The sequence below is a fragment of the Chrysochloris asiatica genome, unplaced genomic scaffold, assembly GCF_000296735.1.
Source record: "Chrysochloris asiatica unplaced genomic scaffold, ChrAsi1.0 scaffold00113, whole genome shotgun sequence".
NCBI classification, from domain to species: Eukaryota; Metazoa; Chordata; class Mammalia; order Afrosoricida; family Chrysochloridae; genus Chrysochloris; species Chrysochloris asiatica.
The window spans coordinates 10,089,626-10,113,055 of NW_006408631.1; the positions used below are offsets into that span (position 1 = coordinate 10,089,626).

At 38.6% G+C, this 23,430-nt stretch overlaps 1 protein-coding gene across 1 annotated transcript in view; it reads right to left on the minus strand.

The window, feature by feature from the left end:
* MED12L (mediator complex subunit 12-like) overlaps positions 1-23,430 on the minus strand; it is a 470,668-nt gene that overhangs the window by 412,462 nt on the left and 34,776 nt on the right. The window contains exons 2-4 of the mRNA XM_006867983.1: positions 12,792-12,896; positions 6,939-7,130; positions 1,807-1,966 (exon numbers count right to left, since the gene is read on the minus strand). Coding sequence (XP_006868045.1) covers positions 1,807-1,966; positions 6,939-7,130; positions 12,792-12,896 — 457 coding nt within the window. The remainder of the gene's footprint in view (positions 1-1,806; positions 1,967-6,938; positions 7,131-12,791; positions 12,897-23,430) is intronic.

Sequence of the window (23,430 nt, forward strand, 5' to 3'; positions counted from 1 at the left end):
ACTTTGGACACATTGTCCAGAGAGAACTGTCGCTGGAGAAGGATGTCATGCTGGGTAAGGTGGAGGGTCAGAAAAAAAAGAGGAAGACCCCCAATGAGATGGATCAGCCAGGTGACATCATTGATGGTGTCAAGTGTGGCGGCGGTAGTGAGGTTGGCCCAGGATCAGACATTGTTTCGTTCTGCTGTGTATGGGGTCGCTCTGAGTCAGTTCCGACTCGATGGCACCTGACAAACAACAACAACAGGGGATGGGGCCAAGCCATGGTATTTTCAACAGCCTCATATGCATGTGAAAGTTGGACAATGAATAATGAAGATGGTAGAAGAATTGATATATTTGAGTTATACAGTGTTAGATAAAAACATTTAAAGTACAATGGACTGCCTGAAGAAAAAACAAATCTACATTGGAAAAAATATAGCCAGAATGCTCCTTAGAAGTCAATGGCAAGACTTAATCTCTCATACTTCAGATCAATTATCAGTAGGGACCAGTCCCTGGAAAAGGACATCATGTTTGGTAAAGTAGTGGTGATGGTGGTGATATGCCGTGGAGTTGATTCCAACTCATAGTGACCTGCATAGGGTCTCTGAGGCTGTAAATATTTATGGGAGCCGAAAGCCTCATCATTCTCCTGAGAAACAGCTAGTAGTTTTGAACTGCTGACGCTGAAGTTAGCAGCCTGACTTGAAATCATCATGCTACCACCAGAGTTTGGTAAAGTGGAGGGTCAAGAAAAAAGGAAGACCCTCCAACAAGATGGACTGACACAGTGGCAGCGGCAATACGCTTACACATAGCAACAATTATGAAGATGGCGCAAGACCAGGCGACGTTTCATTGTGTTGTGCAAAGGGTCAGTCTGAGTCAGAACCAACTCGACAGTACCTAACAACAACAACAGGTGATGGGGGTGGAGGGTCTGGGATTGATTACTTTAAGGGGCACTCAATTTCTGTTTGGGGTGATGGAAACCTTTGGATGTTGATGATGGTGGTGTCTATACAACGTGATGATTGTAAATAATGTCAATAAACCACACTGCTAAGAATGGATAAAATGGCAAATTTTCTGTTACATTTATTTTACAATAATTTTTCTTTTTAACTTTAAAACAAAAAAGTGTTATGAATAAAATAACACAAGAGAGCGTAAGTGAGGAGATAGAGGACAATAAGGAGGGCTAGTACTTTGCTAGGTGCCCACTAAGCCAAATCCTCAGTGAAGAGAATGAAGCACACAAATGACCTAGAGGAGAGTAAGCCAGAAGCACAGAACAGCACATGCAGCCCCAAGTAGAAACTGAACCGGGCACATTAGATAAACACAGGAAGGCAGTGGAGATGGAGTATAGAGAAAGATGCAAACTAAGACTGGCCTGGTTTGGTTGCAGTAAGGAATTTGGATTTTCATTCTAATTGTAAGAAAGTATTGTAATCTATAAAAAGGACACGACACGATTTGACTTAGATACAAATGTCTAAGTTCAGCAGTTATGTGGAGATAAGAAAGTAAACAGCAAAGTAAAATCAGGTGGACCAGTTATGCTGACATTGTAGCCAGAGAACAGATAACAGTGGCTTGAACCAAAAGTTGCGATGGTAAGGAAATATCTATAGGACCTGCTGATGGATTCACGATTCTGGGGCTATGTGACAAAGGGCAAGTTCTACCCTCTATACCAGGAGCACTTTTTATCCTCACCACGTACCTTTCCAGTACTCTGCAATATAGTGGGGCCAGGCAACAAAAACGCACAGACTCTAAAACGAAATGCAGAATGTATCATAGTGTCTCACTTACCCAAATTGGGATCAGGAGTCTGGCGTTTCTTCATTTTGGCTTCAGAAATAGCAGAATAATAGGCACAAGTCATCTTGATCAGCCATGTTGCTCGAACCATTGGCACTGAATATTTAGCTAAATATGCAAAAACATCCTCTTTTTTACTAAGGATCGGAACCTGAAAAAAAAAAAAAAGTATAATAATCACATACTATGTCAATGCTAAGCAAAACAAAGAGAAAAACACATAAGTTATCCATGTGTTTGATGGATTTTCAAGCAATACATGTAGTTAAGAACACTGTAAACAAGTTTTCATTAAGAAAAAATAAAGTCAAAACCATGTTCCGTATTATCAGCAAAATTGTTTGATCCAGTTTCTTCCTTATTTTATTTCAAATTCCAGATCATAAAAACCACTCAGCTTATCAAGAAAGTAGGAAAAAATAATTTCATTACTGTCCTCCAAAGAGTTTATCTCAAAATTGGAAGGGACAGAGAATGTGGAAAAAATGTCCCCATCCTACATTTTATTGAGGAACACTTTTTTTTATAAGCTTTCTTACTGTAACATTTCATAAAGATAACAATTTCCAGTAACTTTCCATTTATAAATGCCTTGAGCACCAAATTTCAAATGGCTGTTAAAATGATGGAGCCTAAAATTCACAATACAGGTTAAAATTGATGCATCAGTGAATCTACCCAATAAACTCTAAACTAGAAATAGCTAGCTAACTAATTCACTGGTTGAAAATAAGGCACTTAATTCAGTTAATTATTTCTACCAGATCACAAAGGTCCTATTTAGCTAATTAGTATCCCAATGTGTCATTGAAGGGATTGGAAAGAGTTCATTCATTCTTCACAATTCCTATTAAAATAATAAGGGATTAACCCATTGGTTTCTATAAACCATTTTATGATTATAGTGAAAAACGGTGAGCAGTGAATGTGCCAGCTATGCAGCAGCAAGATGGCAGCAGAAGAATGACAAAACAGGAAGAGCCACAGCGCCAGGGTGAGCACATCAGCGCTCCATTCTGGCTCCTTCACTTTGGCCCATCACACCAGGCTTCAGTCTCTCCATTTATGAATTATGGTGACACCAACCCAGTCCACCTCACAGGGTGGTTATAGGGTGGAACAAAAGAATTATATATATACATCAAAATCATCACAATTATTATTTAACTGCCAGTTTTACGTATTTCTGCACACCAGCAGAAGTATTTCCAAGCCATGGACTTGAGTCTCTCCTCAGGGCATGATAGGTAATATCCCCCATGGACATCAAGCCCCCTATCTCTGCCCCAAATGCATGATGGGTCAAATAGATTTGGGGATAATAATCAAGTTTCATATTGTAGAATTTTTCTCTTACACAAAGCTTCACTTTTACAGTGGATTTAGTATTATATATTACAATTTTATTATTCACATACTTTATAGAAAGTTGATTAGGATTAAGGTAATTATTTTACATAGCATTTTTCTCCTAAACAAAGTTTCACTTTTACAGTAGGTTTAGTATTGCATGTTACAACTTGACTATTCACATACTTGATAGAAAGTGTGATCCTAGAATTTTAAGGTTGAGTATTTTTTGTGTGTGCATTGCCCTGGTGGTGTCGTGAGTTAGTTACCCACTGGTTGCTAACTGCAAGGTCAACTGTTAGAATCCGCCAGTGGTCTCGTGAGAGAAAGACGAGGCTTTCTGCTCCTGTAAGGAATTGTTGTTGTTTTTAACTACCGTGGAGTCGGTTCCGAATTATAGTGACCCTGCACAGGGTTTCCAAGGCTGCAAATCTTTACGGGAGCAGAAAGCCTCATCTTGCTCCCATGGGATAGCTGGTAGTTTCAAACTGCCAACATTGAGGTTAGCAGCCCGATTCGTAACCACTAACTATAGCTACGGAAACCCTGTACCAGGTGACTGTGAGCTGGAATCAACTCGAAGGCACTCAACAACAACAATGGCTCCTAAAAGCAAGTTAACTACTCCTCCTAGTTCTCACCAGAGACGCATCAAGATGTCTCAATGCTGGAAGAAAATGTGCCTAGGTTGGACATTGGGATGCAGTGTGTTCATACCCAGGTGCTACGTGGTGCTAACTTTAGCATATCACCGCCATGACAGTGACTCCCACACTGCACAAATATAACTAAAAGGAGATGGACGTCACATAAACCAAAGCTACAAAGCTTCCTCTCTGCAGACCATGGTGACACTTTTTAACAAGAGAATTTCCTGATATTGTCACTTACAAGGCACATCTTTCATGGAGCAAAAGGCTCTGAGTTTAGGCCAGAGTTAAGGAAAGCATAGTCTTAAATATTCAGCACAAGACCTGAGGTGCTGCTTTCACCAAAGAACACAGTTTAGTATCAGTGGGTTATGTTCTATCTGTTACGGTCAGCTTGCCTCTCATTTAGACACACAAAAAAGTTACAAGATCGAGGCCTAAAAAACAATCAAGTCCAAAAAATAGATAGAAGTCCCCAAAGAATCATTACAAATAGCATCTTTCTTAGATGCCTAAAGGGTTTCTCTCGAATAGCAACTGACAGGGGGAGGAGGGGGTGATTTGAACATGTGAAATATTTTAAATGTTCTGATGAAAACGCAAACAGAAATAAGCCATAGAGCATATATTAAGAGCACAAGGGCAGGCTTCTATCTCTGTCCCAACCCTAAGAGAAATGGTTGCCTGAAATCAAGGGCTTTTGAGTTCTGAAGAACAGCATGTGTGAAGGAAGTAAGTTACTTAATTAAACAGACACATATTGATGGCTTTGTCCAATCTATATCATTTTGGCCATTTCAGGGAACAAAAAAATGTTTGCATAGACTAAAGTATGACTGGCTTATACAGTGATGGATGTGCATTTTCAGTGAAGAAACCATCTGACTTTACCTTGAAGCTGAGTCTATGCAATTACTTGACAGCTGTGTGGTTTCTAACTCAAGCTAGAGCTGGCTCTAGGTACCAAAAGAAAACAAAGACACCTAGCGTGTGCTGGTTTTCCACCAACAAAAAGGTTGCACTCATATCACCTTTTCCTAGGAGGCACATTACTGTCAGCATACACTGTTCCCTAAGCAGAGGTAGAAGTGAAAGGGAATCCCACAGACCTCAGTAATCAAAGTCACGCGAACTGAACTGTTCAGAGCTTGAATATGCTCAGAGACCAGAGCCTCCTTTTCTAAATTCTACTATGACCATCACTGAAATAAAAGGTCCTTTTTAGGGCTGTTGTTGGCCTCACTCTAGTTTCATTGTAACCGATAATCAGGTCAAGAAACTTGATCCACCTCATACAGGAAACTATTGTGAAGTCTAGATCTCAGAACTGGAAGATGACTCGGGATCTTAGCAGGAAAGCCAAGGTTTTCTGATTAAGCCATCTCACAGATGAATACAAGAAATAAAAAGAAGAACCATCTGAACTTTCTAATATGAAGACCAGGCAGAGAATACAATCCTTTACCCAACTCTGTAAAAGCTTTGCCATCTCAAGAGGATGATACATTCAGGGGAAGAGGGAGAGGAACTCTTGAAATGGGCAAGAAAGGAATAATTCAAGCTATATTCAATTGGCTTTATAAAGAAAATATGTTTAATGTTGCAAAGAATGAAGGTCAGGGCTTACCTGAGGAACACCTGACTTGGCCAGAGGCAGCTCCTAATAAAGAGAGAAGAACAATGGCTAATACACTGCACCATAATTCATCTCCCTCCTAAAAGAAGAGAAGTCACTACACCCCTAAAGTCAGAACATCAATTTCTCACCAGTAATCACTCAAAAAAAAAAAAAAAGAAAACAACAAAAAGCTTTTATGAAAGCTTACAAAAAAGGGAAACCTAAAAAGAAAGATGTCTGGTTAGCAATATGGAAGTGTCAGACACTAACCAGCATGGAGGATATGACCTATCAGAAAGCCATCATTCATGAAGTATATATCCTTGACATACACTGGGCCCTCTGAAACAATGCATCATGGGACCAATGTGGTCACCATGGGACTACAAGGTAAATATTCACCACTGGAAAAGAAATGCTATGTGGTTCAGCCAGTGTTCACACAGTGGTACTAACTGACTGGGTAAAAGTGGTTATGCTGATTGCTGAACTTATCAAGGATACCAGTTTCCTTTAAGCAATGAAACCTACGAAAGGCAATAATGCTAGGATATGAAGGCAAAATAAAGCCAAAGGAAGCTACTAGCACTATTTTCTGAGTTGTTTTAGAAAACAAACAGGCAAATAAACAAAAGAGCTATCCTCTAAACTGAGCCTATGGTAAGTCTGTTGTTGAAAACGTGCTATCAGAACTAGGAGATAGGCATTTCCCTAAAACTAAAGGGCCTTAGAGGAGATAAGAACACACCTGGTAGGATTATCTGAAAAGTTTGCAAGAAGTCAGAGATCAAGACTAAAGAAAGTAATTTCTTAGGTTATCTAAATTTCAAAGGACATATTACTTTGTTTGGACTACAGGGTTATTGAACCTGTATGCTATTTCCCACGTCAGGAAAATGATCAGAAGCAGAGATTTAAAACAAACTCCGGCCTAAAAAAGCTATCAACAAGCCTGCCCATATTGTTATGAAGTTTTTTCTGAAGAACAAATATGCATAGAATCATAATCTTTATCTTGATGAACCTAGCTTAAAGCACTAAGATGGTAACTTTTAAAGACAAGGAACTCTCTTGGACTTACTAACCTAAGAAAAACGAAAATGTAATAGAAAAAATGAAGTCTTTTTTCCTATTCTTGAGTTAAAACTTGGTCTACCTCAAGTCTACATAAACTGTTTTTTTATGTAAAATGTTTAGGTTTATAAATGCCCTAGATTATCTGAGGGAGAAAAGACTTGGCAATCTGCTTCCATAAAAATATACAGTTTTGGAAACCATATGGGCAGTTTTACTCAGTCCTACAGGGTCTCAATGAGTTGGACTCAACAAATACAACAGGATCAGATGCCATCAAAATAAAGGGGAAGGCAGCATGTATATAATCGTACATCAAGGCAGTGTACCTGTTATTTAGGGTCAGGAAAAAGAAAATACACACTTCAACAGTATTTCAAAGCATCTTCTCACAGGACCATAATCAAAACAATGTATGCAATATTTAATACCTTTTTTGCCAGAATAGCAAGTGGTTTATTTCCTGCTAAGTCAGAGAACCAACTATGAATTACACTCTGAGATCGAGCAGTAACCAGCCAATAATTATCTTTAGCATTGACTTGTGGTTTCTTCTTTCCGGTGTCCTGGAAAGTGTTAAGCTTTAGTTTCTCAGCTAATATGCTGCTAAAATAAGCTCCAATCTATAGAAACAAGGGGGGGGGGAGAGAAAAAGTTTAAAGACAATTAGCAAATATCTTAATATTTTATCTTTCTTAGTTTAATTGCAGATTTTTCATACAGCCCAGCTCAAAATAAAAGAATAATACAGTAAAATCCTTGAAACCAAAAGTTGTGATTTCCTTATACCAACGTGATACAAAAATTCATGGCACTTCTTTTATACTATTAAGTAAAAAAGAAGAGGTTTTGGAAATCTCCGGCAAGATGAAATTAACTACATCCCTAATACATTTGAAGAGAATGCGTTTTGCTTTAATCTTAGCTGTACTTTTTCCTTTTTCATATTCACACCCATTTGGAAATAACATTTTCCCTGAGATGGGTACCATACTAGAGCAGAAAATCTAGTAATCACTCAGTAATCATTCTTGGTCTTGTTTCATATTTGGAAAGGAAACTATATTTACAGTCAGTGCTTTCAATCTAGCGAGTTATTTAAATGCTAAATTACAGAAAGTTCTATTAAAATAGGTATTCAACACTTTTTACTAGGCTGCAAATTTCATGTGTTCTAATGTTCCAAGCTCAAGGAGCTCTGGTAGGATAGTGGTTACGAATCAGGCTGTGAACCGCAAGGTCAGCAATTGGAAACTGCCAGCTGTTCTGTGGGAGAAAGATGAGGCTCTCTGCTCCCATAAAGATTTACAGCCCCGGAAACCCTGTACAGGGTTGCTATGAGTCGGAACCGACTCCACGGCACATAACAACAACAATGTTCCAAGCTGGGTTTTGAATCGGTTCATTCTGGTTTGACCCTCCACTAAGAACATACCTCTCTTCTCTAGAAATATGGAATCAGCATCTACAATTTTAACATGAGAACCCCAAGTGGTTCATATACAATCACTGTTAAAATGTAAGTTCTGTTTTCCTTTCATCTGGGGTGCACAGGCAAATTCTCAGCAGAGGGTTAAGCCAGAATGCATCTATGAGAAGCCCTGGTTTAAAGCAAAAGTCAAAGTTACCTGCCCTGAATCTGTGAATCACTATATTGTATTTATACTGATCAAATTAAAGATAGAGAGAGGAGGCAGATAGGGATAGGAAGGAAAGGAATGGAATGAAGTAATATCTGAAAATTAAGTAATTCGATTAAAAAAATTTCAAGAAGTCCCTGAAAGCATCACATTTCTTTAAAATTCTTTAAATAGATGACCAAGTAAGCAATCTCCAATAAATACTTCAATAACGAGTCCTGGTGTGGTGCTGTGGGTTAATGTGCCAAACTGCAAAGCCATTTGAACTGCAAGGTCGGCAGTTCAAGCTCATCAGCTGCTCCTCGGAAACCCTATACAGGGTCGCTTTATACAGGGCGCTATGGGATACAACCGACTCCGACGGCACTTCACAACAATGTGAGCAAACCATAATTAAAATACCTACTCTCGTAATGCAAAATAAAAATTACTTTCTTAGTTAATATGTTCATGGATCAAGAAACACTCTGTAAATTGAAACACAATCTATAAATTAAAACATAGTTGTAAGTAGTGGACCAAGTCTGGTTTGGTGTTGTAGTGTTGTTGTGAAGTGCCATGAGTCTGTGCCAACTCACCCTTTCTAGAGCTTCTGAAGAGCAGGAGGTAAGTTTGAATGGCAGACCTTGAGGTTAACAGTCCAGTGCTTATTCTATAGCACCACAACAGGACTCCATTAAAGGTTATTAAAAATTACAGTAATTTGGGAGGGAAAAAGTCTGAGCTTTTAAAAAACAAAACAAAAAGTCATTGTTGTTATTGTTGTACTAAACATATGTTTGTAGAATGTCCAACACTGAATAAATTAAGTGCACAATTTAAGCAAAACCAGTTGTTTGTAATCAAGCATACAATAGTAGCCAAATATTTCATTTGTAAACTCTCAACTGATATTTGGTCTTTGTTCCAGGATCACTAAACAGCTATCTGTGTAAGCTATTTTTTTTCTTTTAATGTATCTTATTTGTAATTGCATGCAAACCACAAGGTCTGTGGTTCAAGCCCACCATCCACTCTATGGGAGAAAGATGAGGCTGGCTTTCTGTTCCTACAAAGATTTTTAAAAGCCTTAGAAACCCTATACAGGATCATTATGAGTCAGAACCAACTCCAAGGCACTTAACAACAACAACATAAGCTTTTAGATTATAATAAAGGCATAACTGTTTTTAAGTCTGAGCAATGTTTTATAATTATCCTCTCTTCTATGTGCTTGATGATAGCAATACAGCAGAGTGGAGTGCATACCGTTTAATTCCTCATAACAAATCTTTTGAACAATAGTATACTGTAAGCAAAGTCAAATTTCCCATGAAACCATTGAGAAGAAAATGAGCATTAGGACTCAAATTAAAATACGATCGTAAAATTGAATTTTACTCTTACAGCAATATATGTACTCAACAATGTTCCAAAATACTGAGGTGCAGTGTCTAAAGGGTTCAACTGCTAACCAAAAGGTCAGCTGTTCAAAACCACCAGCCATTCTGTAGGACAAAGTGGTAACAGCATGGAAGTGATCGTCTGCTTCTGTAAAGATTTATAGCCTTGGAAAGGAAACCCTATGGGACAGTTCTACTATGTCTTATAAAGTCTGTGAGTAAGAACTCAAAGGCAATGAGCTTGGCTTTTGGGTTCCAAAATTACAAAATATATAAAAAAGTAATGAGCCTCATTCTCAAGTCTCCAACTACTTTAAAGTAACCACTTTGATTTCTTTCTTGCGTGTTCTTCTAGTGTTTATGTAAATACACATGAAAAAATGTATTATTTCTTGCATGGACAGTTCATTATGCACACTTAAAAACTGCCTGAGAGCTTTCCATATGAAGCTCCTAGAGAACTTCTTCATTCATTTTTATAGACACATATTAAGGTACTGTATGGATGTGCCACATCTTATCAAGCCTCAGTTGATGGACATTTGGAGTATTTGTTCTGCTGTTGCAAATCACATTTAAATGAGTAATCTTTCACATTTGCTATTTCATGTATGTGTGTTAGGGTAGATTTTCAGAATTCAGATCGTATCAGTCTGCAATTTTTTTAAGTATAAAAGGACTTCAAAAGGTTTGTGGGGGTGAAAAAAAAGTTTGTAGAATAATTCCATTATCTTTTAATTCCATTTTCCATGAACTTTATGAAACCCCCTCAATATATTATTCTCCATATGCTTTATACCAATTTGTACGTCCTCAAACAGGGCATGAGAGATAGCATTCCATTTAAAATTTGTTTCCATCAGCTGAAAGCTATTTTGAAATGAATTAATTTGATAAGAGAAAGAAAAGTTTATGGGCTATAATATAGTTCATATATTTCATATTTATGAAGTCCAATGTTCTTCAGTAAGATTTTAACAATTGAGTAAATCTCATAGGAATGGTGGCAGCAACAAGGAGAAACAATAGGTGCTATTTTCATTGATGTGGTTATTTCAATTGCCATAAAATTCAATGTAACTCTGATGGCAATTCACATCAAGAGACATAAAGCATTCATACTCTCTATCCAAGTAAGTTACTTCTGGAACTTAGCCTAAAGAAGAAAAGCTGTGTATTCAATTAGAGCTATAGTATCTTTATAAACAAACATGAGAAATCAGTACCAAACTAACTGTCCCATGTGAGTCCTGATGTGGCGCAGCAGGATGAGCACTGGACTGCAAGGTCAGTTATCCTACAACACCAGCAGTTCAAACCCACCAGCCACTCCTCAGAAATCCTATACAGTTTCTCTATGGGATTATCTACCAACTGATTATTTTTTATGTGGATGCTTCAGCTACAAGGAAAAGTGCACACTATATATTATTGTATTTTTTAAAAGTAAAATAATGTTACATTTTTAAAAATATATATAACTCAAGATAGTATGGCTGTAATGTAAAAACTGTATCAATGCTAAAAAAAAAACAAAAACTAAAAAGGTGTTAGTTAACAGACTCTCTAAAGAAAATACTTTTATATTGTTTCCCATTGTTAAAGTAGAAACTGAAGGGGCTTCAAAAAGTCTGGGGGAAAATTTAATTAAAGGACAATGGGATTTTTCCACAAACATTTGGAAACCCATCATATGTGTTTGTGTGTACCTGTGTACCTATCAAAAAAGATCTGGATGATACATGAAGATTAAATAAAGGTTCTCTTCAAGGAAAGACTCCTAGTATGGTGCTGTAGGATCAGCACTGGACTGCAAACCACAAGGTAAGCTGTTCAAATCCCCCAGCTGTCCCTCAGAAACACTATACAGAGTTGCTATGAGTTGGAACCAACTGGACAGCACTTAACAACAACTCTTCGGGGAAGAGAAAGGAGGTATGGAAATTGTTCTGTATGGATGATGCTTTTAATCTGAGAAATCTGAAATATCTTAAGACTCAAAAAATAAAAATACCTGAAACAATATATTTTAAAATTCCAAATATAATATAAATAGAAACAAATATCCCTATTTATATATCTAACTGCTAGCATAACTATACAGAAAGGGATTTAACTGAGGAAAATTTTAACATAACACTCTGAATACATGTCCTTAATGGGATTTAGTCTAAGGAAAAAAGTATTGTGTAAAAAATGGTAAATTTTATACAATAACTTTGTTGTCTGATTTACATTGGTATCATTTATTTTGAAAGCTTGTTATGTGTTTTGTAAGGTAGAGTAAATGAATAAATATTCTGATATTGTTGAGATTGACAGTTTGTATTTTGAAGAAGGAATATAGAAAGATAAAACAGGAAAGGTAAAAAGTATGTGATATGATTTCATTCCAATTAGGATTTCAAAATATCTGTGTACGTATCCCAGGTCTCTTTACTGAAAGAGCCTAGTAGTAATGACACCCCAGTAACAATGTGCATGTCTAGCATCCAGATCTGTGTTGAAGTATGAAAGAGGGATCTCACTACCATTAAAGAGCCAGAGTATAACGTGATTCTAAAAACAGAGGTGGAAAAGTTATTCTTGGGGAAAAAAAAAAAAAAGCCAACTAATAAGTGCACAAAGAATGGCAAATAGAAAAACCACCATTTTGCAAGCAACACTGTAAGTCATTCAACAAAAGTCAATTCATACTAAAAGTCAATTCATACTAAAAGACACCAGGAGTCTTTCCTTGAAGGGAACCTTTATTAAATCTTCATGTATCATCCAGATCTTTTTTGATAGGTACACAGGTACACACAAACACATATGATGGTTTTCCAAATGTTTGTGGAAAAATCCCACTGTCCTTTAATTAAATATAAAAGAATTAGATATTCAAAGAATCACCATCTGTGAGATCACTAAGAGGAATGGGAAGAGATGGCGGACACACACCACCTTTACCAAGTGATCAAACTTAGCATAATCAATAATAAGAAAACCTACCACTGCATGCCTCCTCTTTAATATGATGCAGTAAGAAGTACGCCTATCATCTATGTAGTCTTCTTACCAAAAATATTTTAAGTTGAATCCTTTCTTATAGAAACAATTAGATAAATGTAGATTACAGGCTTAGAATCAAATAACAGGCAGAATCCTTGCAAATGATCATTATGAAAGATTCAAAATGATGTACAAATTAATAGTACAAACTTATCAATGTTAAATATGTACCAATGCTGCAACATACACACACTGTCTCGGAAGTTACCTTCGATGGGTTAATTACAATGTTTCTGGCTGAAGCATGTTCATCTCCACTGAAGGCTGGCTGATTGTTGAAGCCTTGCTTTACATTCACAGCAGTGAGTTCATCCTGTTCAAGAGAGAGTATTGGTTAATAAGAATGTAAAAGCTTCACCTCACTCCAGCTGACTACAGCCCAAGCACTTGGTAACATGGCCATAGTCTGTAGAAGAGAAATGTTAAAGGCACATCAAGTCAACGAGAGCAGAAATTGAAATTTCAAAAGTTAAGCCAGCCAGCCAGTTGGGCCAAGAGATGGCTGCAGACATTGAAGGACACAGGATGTGGAACTTACAGATTTGGCAGGATTGAAATCATGCCAGGTCCAGAAATTGATGCTCAAATCATAGTTCACCGGTATTAAAAAATACTTCAACTCATACTCTCACAAGGAGGATGCAAGATGTACTGGCCACATACAGAGGTATTGCTTTACTTATCCTATATTTCAAGTCAAAATCTAAAAAACCTCTACCAATTTAAGTAACATCAATGGATTCTCAACTGCTAAATTTTCATGGCTGGAGAATTTAATGTCAACTCATCACGTGATACTCAATTTGTACAATAAATTATGAACTGGGAAAAAAAACACAAAAAACTAAGATAACCAGGTCTCTAGATGTAACTTTCCCACCACTGGTCTGCCAGTTAGTCCTACTGGGGTGGCTTCATATTGCTGTGACTTAGAAAGCTATGCCAGGGGTATTTTAAATACCAGCAGGGCCACCCACAGTGGACAGGTTTCAGATGAGCTTCCATACAAAGACAGACTAGGAAGAAGGAGAGAGACAGACTAGGAAGAACATTTAGTCACTGAAATCCTTAGGAATAGCAGTAGAACACTGTCATCATCAGAATATTGAAACACGATGAACACCCGAATACTGTCAGATCATAAGATGAGTCCCTGAGGTTAGAAGGCACTCAAAATGCAACTGGGGAAGAGTTGCCTCCTCAAAGCAATATTGACAGTGATGTCGCAAACGGAGTAAAGTCTTCAGGACCCTCATTTGCTGATTGGGCACAACTCAAAAAGAAGAGAAACAGCTGTAAACATCCATTAATAATCGGAACAATTGTACAAAGTATGAATCTAGGAACATTGAAGGTTGTCAAAAATTAAATGGAATGCATAAACATTGATATGCTAGGCTTTAGTGAGCTATAATGGACTGGCATTGACAATTTTTAATCTGATAATCACATGGTTTACTATGCTGGAAATGACAAATTGAGGAGGAATGGCATCGCATTCATCATCAAAAAGAAGATATCAAGATCTGTCTTGACCTACAGGGAAGGCATAGCATTCTCCAACCAATAACAGCACAATACACATTCATTTCCAGTGCACATGGAACATTCTCCTCAGTAGCCTATATGTTAGGCCACAAAGCAGTCGTCGATAAACATCAAGGCATCTTCTCAGATAGCAATGCTATAAAATTAGAAATCAACAATAGATCAAGGGGGAAAAGTCAAACATATGGAATTTGAATAACACCTTGCTTAAAATCTACAGGGTAATAAGTGAAATAAAAATGTCTTCAATCAAATGAGAATGAAACAGCATAGCAAAACCTTTGGGACACAGCAAAAGCAGTGCTCAGAGGGCAATTTATAGCAATAAACACACACACAAATAAAGAAAAAGAACTAAAATCGACACTTTAATCCAACATATCCCAACAATTGAAAGGGAAAAAAAAAACAAAGAGCAGCAGCAAAGTAAGCTTATAGTCACCAGAAGAAAACAAAACAAATATTAGAGAAGAATTAAAAAAAAAAAAAATCAATGTCATGGGAAAGGGGGAAGGGAGGGGCAGGAGGAGTATTTTAGATTCAATGATATTAAAAATATATAACCAACGAAACATGATTGGATTCTGCAGCGGAAGGAGGAAGCAACTATAAAATACATATTTGTAACAGTGGCAAATTCTGAATACAGAGTAACCTTAGCTGATACTACAAAATAACTATTTTCTTTGGTGCGATACTTATGTTATGATTTCATAGGAAAATGGTCTTATTCTTAAATGTTACCTCCTGAGGTACTTAAGGGGAGAGTGTCATGATGCCTACCCCTTTTAAAGGATTCGATATGTGCGTGTATGCATATATGTGTACATTCATATGATATAAATGCCTAAAGAGAGAAAGTAAATGACTCAATATGTTACATGGTAAAATTTAGGTGTAGGATACATAGGCATTCATTACCCCATTCTTTCAACTATTGTTTAAGTTGAAAAAATAAAAGAGCAAAAATTCACCCCACTCCCCTCCACAAAACACAAAATCATAGAATTTTTAAACTAGGATGGTTTCTACCAAGCTTATGTTCTGATTCTTCCTTCCTCGTCAGCCCCTCTACACACCGTTAGTTTATGTTCAAGAATCCAGTTCTTAACTTAACCAAGACACCATAACAAGTCAGAAATAGAAATAAAGAATTCCTAACCGCAGGGTCGGCAGTTCAAACTCACCAGTCACTCCTCAGAAACACTATACAGGCAGGTTCACTGTGAGTCAGAACCAACTCGATGGCACCAATCAACAACAACATGAAAATAAAGCAGAATTCCTAAAATACAGACTTGAAAGAATAAGAGGCAGATGCTTGAGTCACTGGGGTTACACTGTATATTCAGATCTCCGCATTCCAAACCAAGAAATGGTCTCAGTAACTGTTGGCGAAATCTTTGCCATAGCACAACACTGTGAATGTTCACCTATTCTTCATGAATGACTGCTGCTAGTGTTAAGCTGGGGGCGGGGAATTACTGATTAAAATCACTGTTGATTCATCAGAAAACCTTAGTATACAACAGTTGATGATATACAAGTACTTGTTCAGTTTTAAAAGGTCACCCTGGCTGGTCTCCTGGAGAAGCACTTTGTAGCTTTACTTAATTGTGTGTGCTCTTACTAACACCTTGGCGGAGCAGTGTTTTGTCAGGTTTTCAGAAGACCCCCATCTTAAGAAATGTAACTCTGGTTATCAAGTCTCCTTTAAGCATAGAAGGTCACTGAAATCGTGATCCACACAGAAAATAAGTTACACACATATGATCAGAAGACATCTGAGACTGTTCTCACATATTCAAATGTAATTATGTGAAAATCTAGGGCAAAACTACAAAACGTACATTTTAAGTCAGAAAGGCTTCGATCAACTTACATAAAGTGAATACACTAACAAATTTGCTGTAGTTTGAGAGTCTAATGAAATGGGGCACAAAGGGGATCATGAGGGCAGTTGTCACGTGCCATCAAGTAATTCCAACTCATAGTGACCCCTGTATAGGGTTTCCAAGGAATGGGTTTGAGCTGCTGACCTCGCGGTTAGTAGTTCAGTGCTTACCCTACAGCACCACACCAGGACTCCATGACAGCAGTAGCTAGAGAAAACTTAATTTCGATATTTGACTTACCATCAGAGTATAAAAAGAAACATTAAGTAACAGCATATGTTTTTTACTAAAAATATGTTCTGGCTTAATCAAGAGGAAATGTGTGAGGCTTTCAGGATCAACTAGGTTCCACTTATTGCTGTTTCGCTTTCTATTCTAAACTAGTACCAGCTCAGTTAGCTGCTTCTGGTGTGTGTCTGTTAACCATTGGTCTGAAGACACATCACATACACATACACACACGCCATATGGAAAGAAAAGAAAATGTAACCATGGTGAGACGTCTATCAGTCACAGAAGATTTTCTTTAAAGTTATCTAGGTGGTGAGGTAAGTGCCTGGCTCCTAACCAAAAGGTTAGAGGTTCAAACCCACCAACTGCTCCATGTGAGAAACATGTGACCATATGTTTCCCTAAAGATCACAGACTAGAATATCTTATGGAGCACTTCTACTAGGTGACTATGAGTCGGAATGAAGTCAACAGCGGTGGGGTTTTTTGTTTTGTTTTGTTTTTAGCTAGGATCCACAAAGGTATTATTGGGAACCTTGAGTTCGGAGAATTCCTTAATCTTGCACTCTGAGTTTCACATAAGATTCACACAGACTCTGATGACTTCTCATTACCACCACCACAGATCTCATCACATCAAGGTCACCACCATGCCTGGATACTGCAATGGCTCCCAACCAGTCTCTTTCTGCTTCTACCCTCACCCCATACTCAACAAAATAGTCAGAGGGAGAACCAGTGAGAGCAAGACCTGCAATGATCCCACATTTTATTCAAAGTACAGGTCAAATGTGCTATGATAACCTCCAAGAATCCTGCCTGACTGCCCTTGTTATCTCTCTGGCCTCACCCTCTCCCCCTCCCCCCATGAACACTCCCTGCTTCACTCACTCTACTCCAGCTACACCGCTCTCCTGGTTCCTCAAACATGCCAGCCACATGTTCTCAAACCTCACTGTCAGTTCTCTCTTCCCAGGCTGTTCTTTTCCCTGGTATCCACATAGTCAACTCAATAAGAAACTGATGACACCATTTAAAACTGGAATTGCCTTTACTCCAGCACTTCGAATCCTCCAGTAGTAATCCACACCACTTACCACCGTGGTTTATTTGTCATGTGTATTAGTTTATGTTTCCCACACTGGATGCAAGATTCAGAAGACCAGGAATCTTTATTTTATTCACTGGTGTATGCCAAGCACAAGAGCAAAGCCTGGCACATAGCTCACAGAGCAGACATTCAATAAATATTTGTTCAAAGAATAAAGAAGTGAATGATAACCTGCTTGAATAATGAACATGAGCGTATTTTAAATCACTACTTCGTGACTTCAGGACCTAGGTATTTCATCTGTATTTATGATTAGCACCACTTACGTCACCCAGAGCACTGGCTCCCGCTCATCAAGGCCAACATACCATTTTTTTAAAAAACAACTATTTTATAGCACCCCTGTTCCTAGTGTGAAATGAAATCCATACGTAAAACCTTATTTGTACCAATATTTTAAAATCAAAATAATGCTCTAACTCTAAAATAGAAAAAGTGAAATTACAAAAAAGTATTCATCATAAAAGATACACTTCAAAAGGAACTATCTTTTCTGTAGTATACTATAGCCTCTGTATTCAGTGTTGTTATCATCCAGCATTGCTTGGGCACTTGTTAGAGATGCAGGGTCTCAGGCCCTCCCACAACCAAAGTTTACATTTCCAAAAGTCCCCAGGTGATCTGTGGCACATCATACTTCTGACACACAAACCAAATTGAAGCCCATGACCTTCGAGTACAATCCAACTTACAGTCACCCCACAGGTCAGAGTGAAGCTGATTTCCATAGGGTTTCCATGACGGTTTCCATGACTGTAAGCTGTACAGAAGTAGACTGCTATATCTTTCCCAGCTAGCACCTAAACATTCAACCACTCCACCACCACGGCTCCTTTGACACATAAAGAAGATACTATGCTTGTTTCTAGTATTAAAATTGTCACAATGTGGTAACTACAAAATGCAGACTGATGTAGGTGTGTCATATTGCAATTCGAAGTATCAGAAATAGTGTAACATGAAGTTTTAAATGATAAAAAAAAAAAATCTCTTGGTAAAGTTTCAAACAAATAAAATTAAAATCTCCTACCCTACTAAGGGAACACTGGTTGCGCCGTGGGTTACATGATGGGTTGCTAACCACAAGGTCAGCTGTTCAAACCCACCAGCCGCTTTGCTTTGCAGGACAATGATGAGGCTTTCTGCTCCCAAAAAGACTTAGAGCCTCAGAAGCTCTATACAGGGATGCTATGAATTGGAACCAACTAGAAGGCACACACAAAAAACAAGCCTACTAAAGACATAACAGTTATATTCCTCATATATTCTATATTTCTAATATGTTGTTGTTGTTGTTGTTGTGAAGTGATGTCGAGTAGATTCCGACCCATAGCGATGCTGTATAAGATTTCCAAGGAGCAGCTGATGAGCTTGAACCGCCAACCTTGCAGTTCATATGGCTTTGCAGTCTGGCGCATTAACCCACAGTGCCACACCAGGACTCCATGTTGAAACTTAATATCTATATTAAGATTGTGCAAAAAAAAATTCTCTGAAACCACTTGTAAACAGTCAGTCAAATTCCCACCTGAGGTAGAGGGAGAATACAGATGCTGAAGGTCTGTCCAGTGGCATATTTGAAAGCCCAGATGGACGCAGGACAATTTTCCATTGAGCCCTACTGTGTGCACATTGAGGATATGCAGCACACCCTATCCTGCCCACAATCTTCCTGACAACCAACAACTGCCCCTGTAGATTTCCACAGACCATCCACTGGGCATCACAGACCTAGAGTGACAGCTTGTACTCTATTAAGCCATGCTTCTTCCGAATGAGCGTTTGGAGACTCCAGGTTTATCCTGTGAGTCTATGTTAGAGCCCTGCTCAGTGCTGCAACTCCTCAGTGATGAAGATATCCTAATTCCAGTGTAACACACTCAGTCCTATGGCTTTCCACTGTAGATACAGGAGAGAACAGGGAGCAGTACTTAACAGTCCAGGGTCTGCAATCAGACTGTGCTGAACTTGAACCCCAACTCCACTTAATAGTGACTTAGGCAAGCTCTAGAATCAATTCTGTACTCCATCTGTTCAACTCAAAAATAGGAAGAATTTCTACTATTATTATCTCTATTTAGCAGCTAAGGAAACAAAGTAAGGAGGTTAACTTATCCAAACTTACAAAGTAAGTAAGGATTCAAACCCAGATTTGTAAGAGTCCATGCTCATGAGCTTTAAAAACCCAAACCACTACCACTGAATCAATTCCAACTCATAGCAACCCTATGGAGGGTTTCCGAGACTATATATCTTTACAGAAACAAAAAGCCTCATCTTTCCCCTGAGGAGTGGCTGGTAGGTTCCAACCATCAACCGGGACATTATCAGTCCAATAGCTAGCTCACAGCATCACCAGGGCTCATATCCCTTAGACTATAAGAATATGGCGACCAATTAGCATTATTACTATTACTGTTATTTATGTCAAGTTCCTAGTTCAATAAAGTAATAACCCAAAACTCCAGTCACCACTCAGCAATACAAATAAATAGCCTGCTGGAGAAATTACAAAGATGCTGGCAATAAGTAGTAGCTCTCGGAGTGATTCTTGGCATGCATTAGAATCCTATTCTAGTGTGCTTACTAAAGAGGAACCCTGGAGGTGAAGTAAAGCACTCAGTTGTTCATTAAAAGGTGGGCAGTTTGAAGCCCCAGGTGCTCCATCCAAGAAAAATACAGCAGTCTGCTTCTATAAACATGACAGCCTTGGAAATCCTATGGGGCAGTGGGCTTTAGTTGGGCCTGCTAAGACAAAGCTTGCTGGGCACCTCTCCCCAACTCCGAGGTCCCAGTTCCAAAAGTCAGGGGTAGCACCTGAGAATCTGAATTTTTAACAAGTTCCTATGTAATGCTGATCCAAGGACCACACTTCAGCTATTTGGGGTTTCTGGTTTTCTAGAGAACCAAGGTGTTGCTGCCCAACCTCAGTGTTGTAAGCACCACTATGAAAAGACGAGAATGTCTCATCTTGGCACAGGAGCTGGGGTTCCCATGAAGAGAAGCCTGGTCAGAATTCACTGCCACACCCCCTTCTCCTCTGGAAATGCACAAATACAAAAAGTACGCACACACATACACAATGGGATTCAAGAAGGAAACAAGTACATAAAGTTTTCCCTTTAATTCCTTCAACTTCCCAAAGAGCCACACCAAATAAATCACTGGAGCTATGGCTTTCTCATTGACATCAGAAAGCAAACAGAGCCAAACCAGACCCCTGGAAGTCACGCTCCTATTTGAAGTTTGTTGGTCAGCTTCCGAGAATAATTAAGAGGAGTTAAAAACCCAATAAAGCACCTCAAACAAGCAACAACAAAAAAGACACCTTGATAATTTATTTCCTAAAGTTTCTGGAAAGGGTGAAAATTGATGACAAGAATACAAACCAGTAAATAAAAATTAAACTTCAAGTTATAGAGTGTTCACTATTGTTCCTTAGACAATGTTTTTCAAACTTCAGTAATGCAATGACTTTTGAAAGGAAAGCATTCTCTCCAACCTCAGCATGGCTGTAGACCCCAGCTGGGAAACTAGGGTAGGACAGGGATATGTAATGGTATTCTGTAGCACTGAGAGATTCAGAACAAAAGGTAATGTGTAGTACATGAACTCCAGCAACAGATGTTTATGACACTAAGCTCTGAAGACCTTTGCCAATTCTACATCAAGCAAAAACATAAAGGAGCAAATCCAGATTTTGGAACAAGGCGCCTCTAAAACCCCTGGAGCCAGAACTTGTAAGGGACACAGTAGCTTTCTCTTGTACTAGTCTTAATTCTCTTGAAAGATTTTCTAAATAAAAGAGGATAACCATTAACAAAATTCTTCAGAATGCCTTTCCCTTACAGAGATATAAGCAGGGTATAAATCACTGAGATTTATAAAAAAAACAATCAGCTGCTACTTTGCCAATTTTGCAAAAGTGAAACAACTAAGACCCCAAATGCTGGGGGACACACTCATCCATTAATCAGGGTCTCATTCCCAGGCCTGTGTTCTAGGTACAAGATCAGGAGCTTCAAAACTTCCCTAATAAAAGGACTCCTTATTAAAAGTCAAATGTTTCTCACTGTACGACAGAAAGAATAAAGCTCATTTTTAATGACTGCTAGTGGGAGGGAGTATGAATTCAATGACAGTTTTAAATGCATTTGTTTATTATAAACAGTACAAGGGAAAAGGAGCTGTATATGCATGTGTAAGACATAATATTTACATAGCCAAGAGACAATGCTAGCTTAGAAAGTGAATCCACAGGCCCAGCCCTCACCATACAACTTAGGGTCCCAGTCACTAGACCATGCTGCATGTGGTGGTGGTAGTTAAGTGCTGTGGAGTCGGTTCTGACTCATAGCGACCCTGTATAGGGTTTGTGAGGCTGTAAATCTTTACAGGAGCAGAAAGCCTCATCTTTCTCCTGCAGAATGGTTGGTAGTTTAGAACTGCTAACCTTGCAGTTAGCAGCCCGATTCGTAACCACTACACTACCAGAACTCCTTGCATATGGAGTGCAACAGGTTTATAAAAGAATTGGTCCCAAAGTAACCAGAACATGAAGGAGAAAGCAGGACTCTCACACCTCTAGTCACTGGTTTCAAGTAACATTGTTGTTGTTGTTGTTAAGTGCCATCGAGTCGGTTCCGACCCATAGCGACCCTGTACAGGGTTTCCGAGGGTGTAAATCTTTACGGGAGTAGAAAGCCTCATCTTTCTCCCGCGGAGCAGCTGGTAGTTTCGAACCGCTGACCTTAAGGTTCGCAGCCCGATTCGTAACCACTAAGCTACCAGAGCTCCTTTCAAGTAACATAAGAAGCCTTAAAGCAATTCAAGGGAAACAGGAACCCAGAGATACCTAGAAGCAAAAGCATGGAAAATGGCCCATGTTAAAATGGGACATCAGTGTGAACCCTGTATACCCCTCCTGCTATCGAGTTGATTTTGACCCATCACAACCCTACATAGGGTTTCTGAGGCTGTAAATTTTTAACTGTCAGTACTTTGGGCAAACTCCAAATGCATTTATAAATCACAGCCATTTACCTTGAACTTCAGAGAATGATCTTATTTTTTTGGATCACTTTCAAAGCAATCTTTTAATTTCAGTAAGATGTTTTATGGGGAAAGTAAAAAGTTTTTAGTCTTTGTTTTAAAGATTACTTAAGTTCTTTCTCCCACAAGAAAAACAAAATGTTCCACTTAGCACAATTTTCACTGACCATCTTAAAAGCAGATAATAAATGCATGAGAGCACACACATGCACAGGAACACACACGTAAGCTCCTTCATATAATTATTAGAGCGTGATGTCTCACCAAACAAAAAGATCATGTACAGAGACTCCCAATTTTCTCTATTCTAGTCTAACAAACTAAGGAGACCTCTGAGTGATGGAAAAGGTTAAGTGCTGTATAACTTAAAGTTCAAATCCACCCACAGGCAATTCAGAGAAAAGACCTGATGTTCGAGTTCTGAAAGAACACAGCCACTGAAAACCCATAAGGTATAGTTCTACTGATAGGGTTATACCGCAAGTTGGCAGTAAAGTGACAGCAACTGGTTGTGAACTGAATAGAATTATCCACTAGGTGAAGGGTCAGAGAAAAAGGGGAAGACCCCCAAACAAGATGGATTGGCCAAGTGGCAGCATCGATGGGCTCAAGCGTGGCAACAGTAGTGAGGTTGGCCCAGGATGGGCAGTGTTTCTTTCTGCTGTGCATAATAAGGTCGCTATGGGTCGATACTGACTCGATGGCACCTAACAACAACAATAATAATGTCATACACCCAAATGTCACCCACCCACATCTATTGCCATCAAGTCCATTACAACTCATAGCGACACTCTAGGAGAGGGAAGAACGGTCGATCCCCTACTGTCTCCAGGCTGTGGATCTTTATGAATGCAGACTGCCACATCTTTCTCCAACAGAGAGGCTGGTAAATTTGAACCACCAAACTTTTTTTAAAATGTTTTATTGTGAATTATATGATAGTTTACATGGGAGAACTTTAGTTTTACATTCATTCCATCGTATATCATCTCACTGCCATGGTTCCA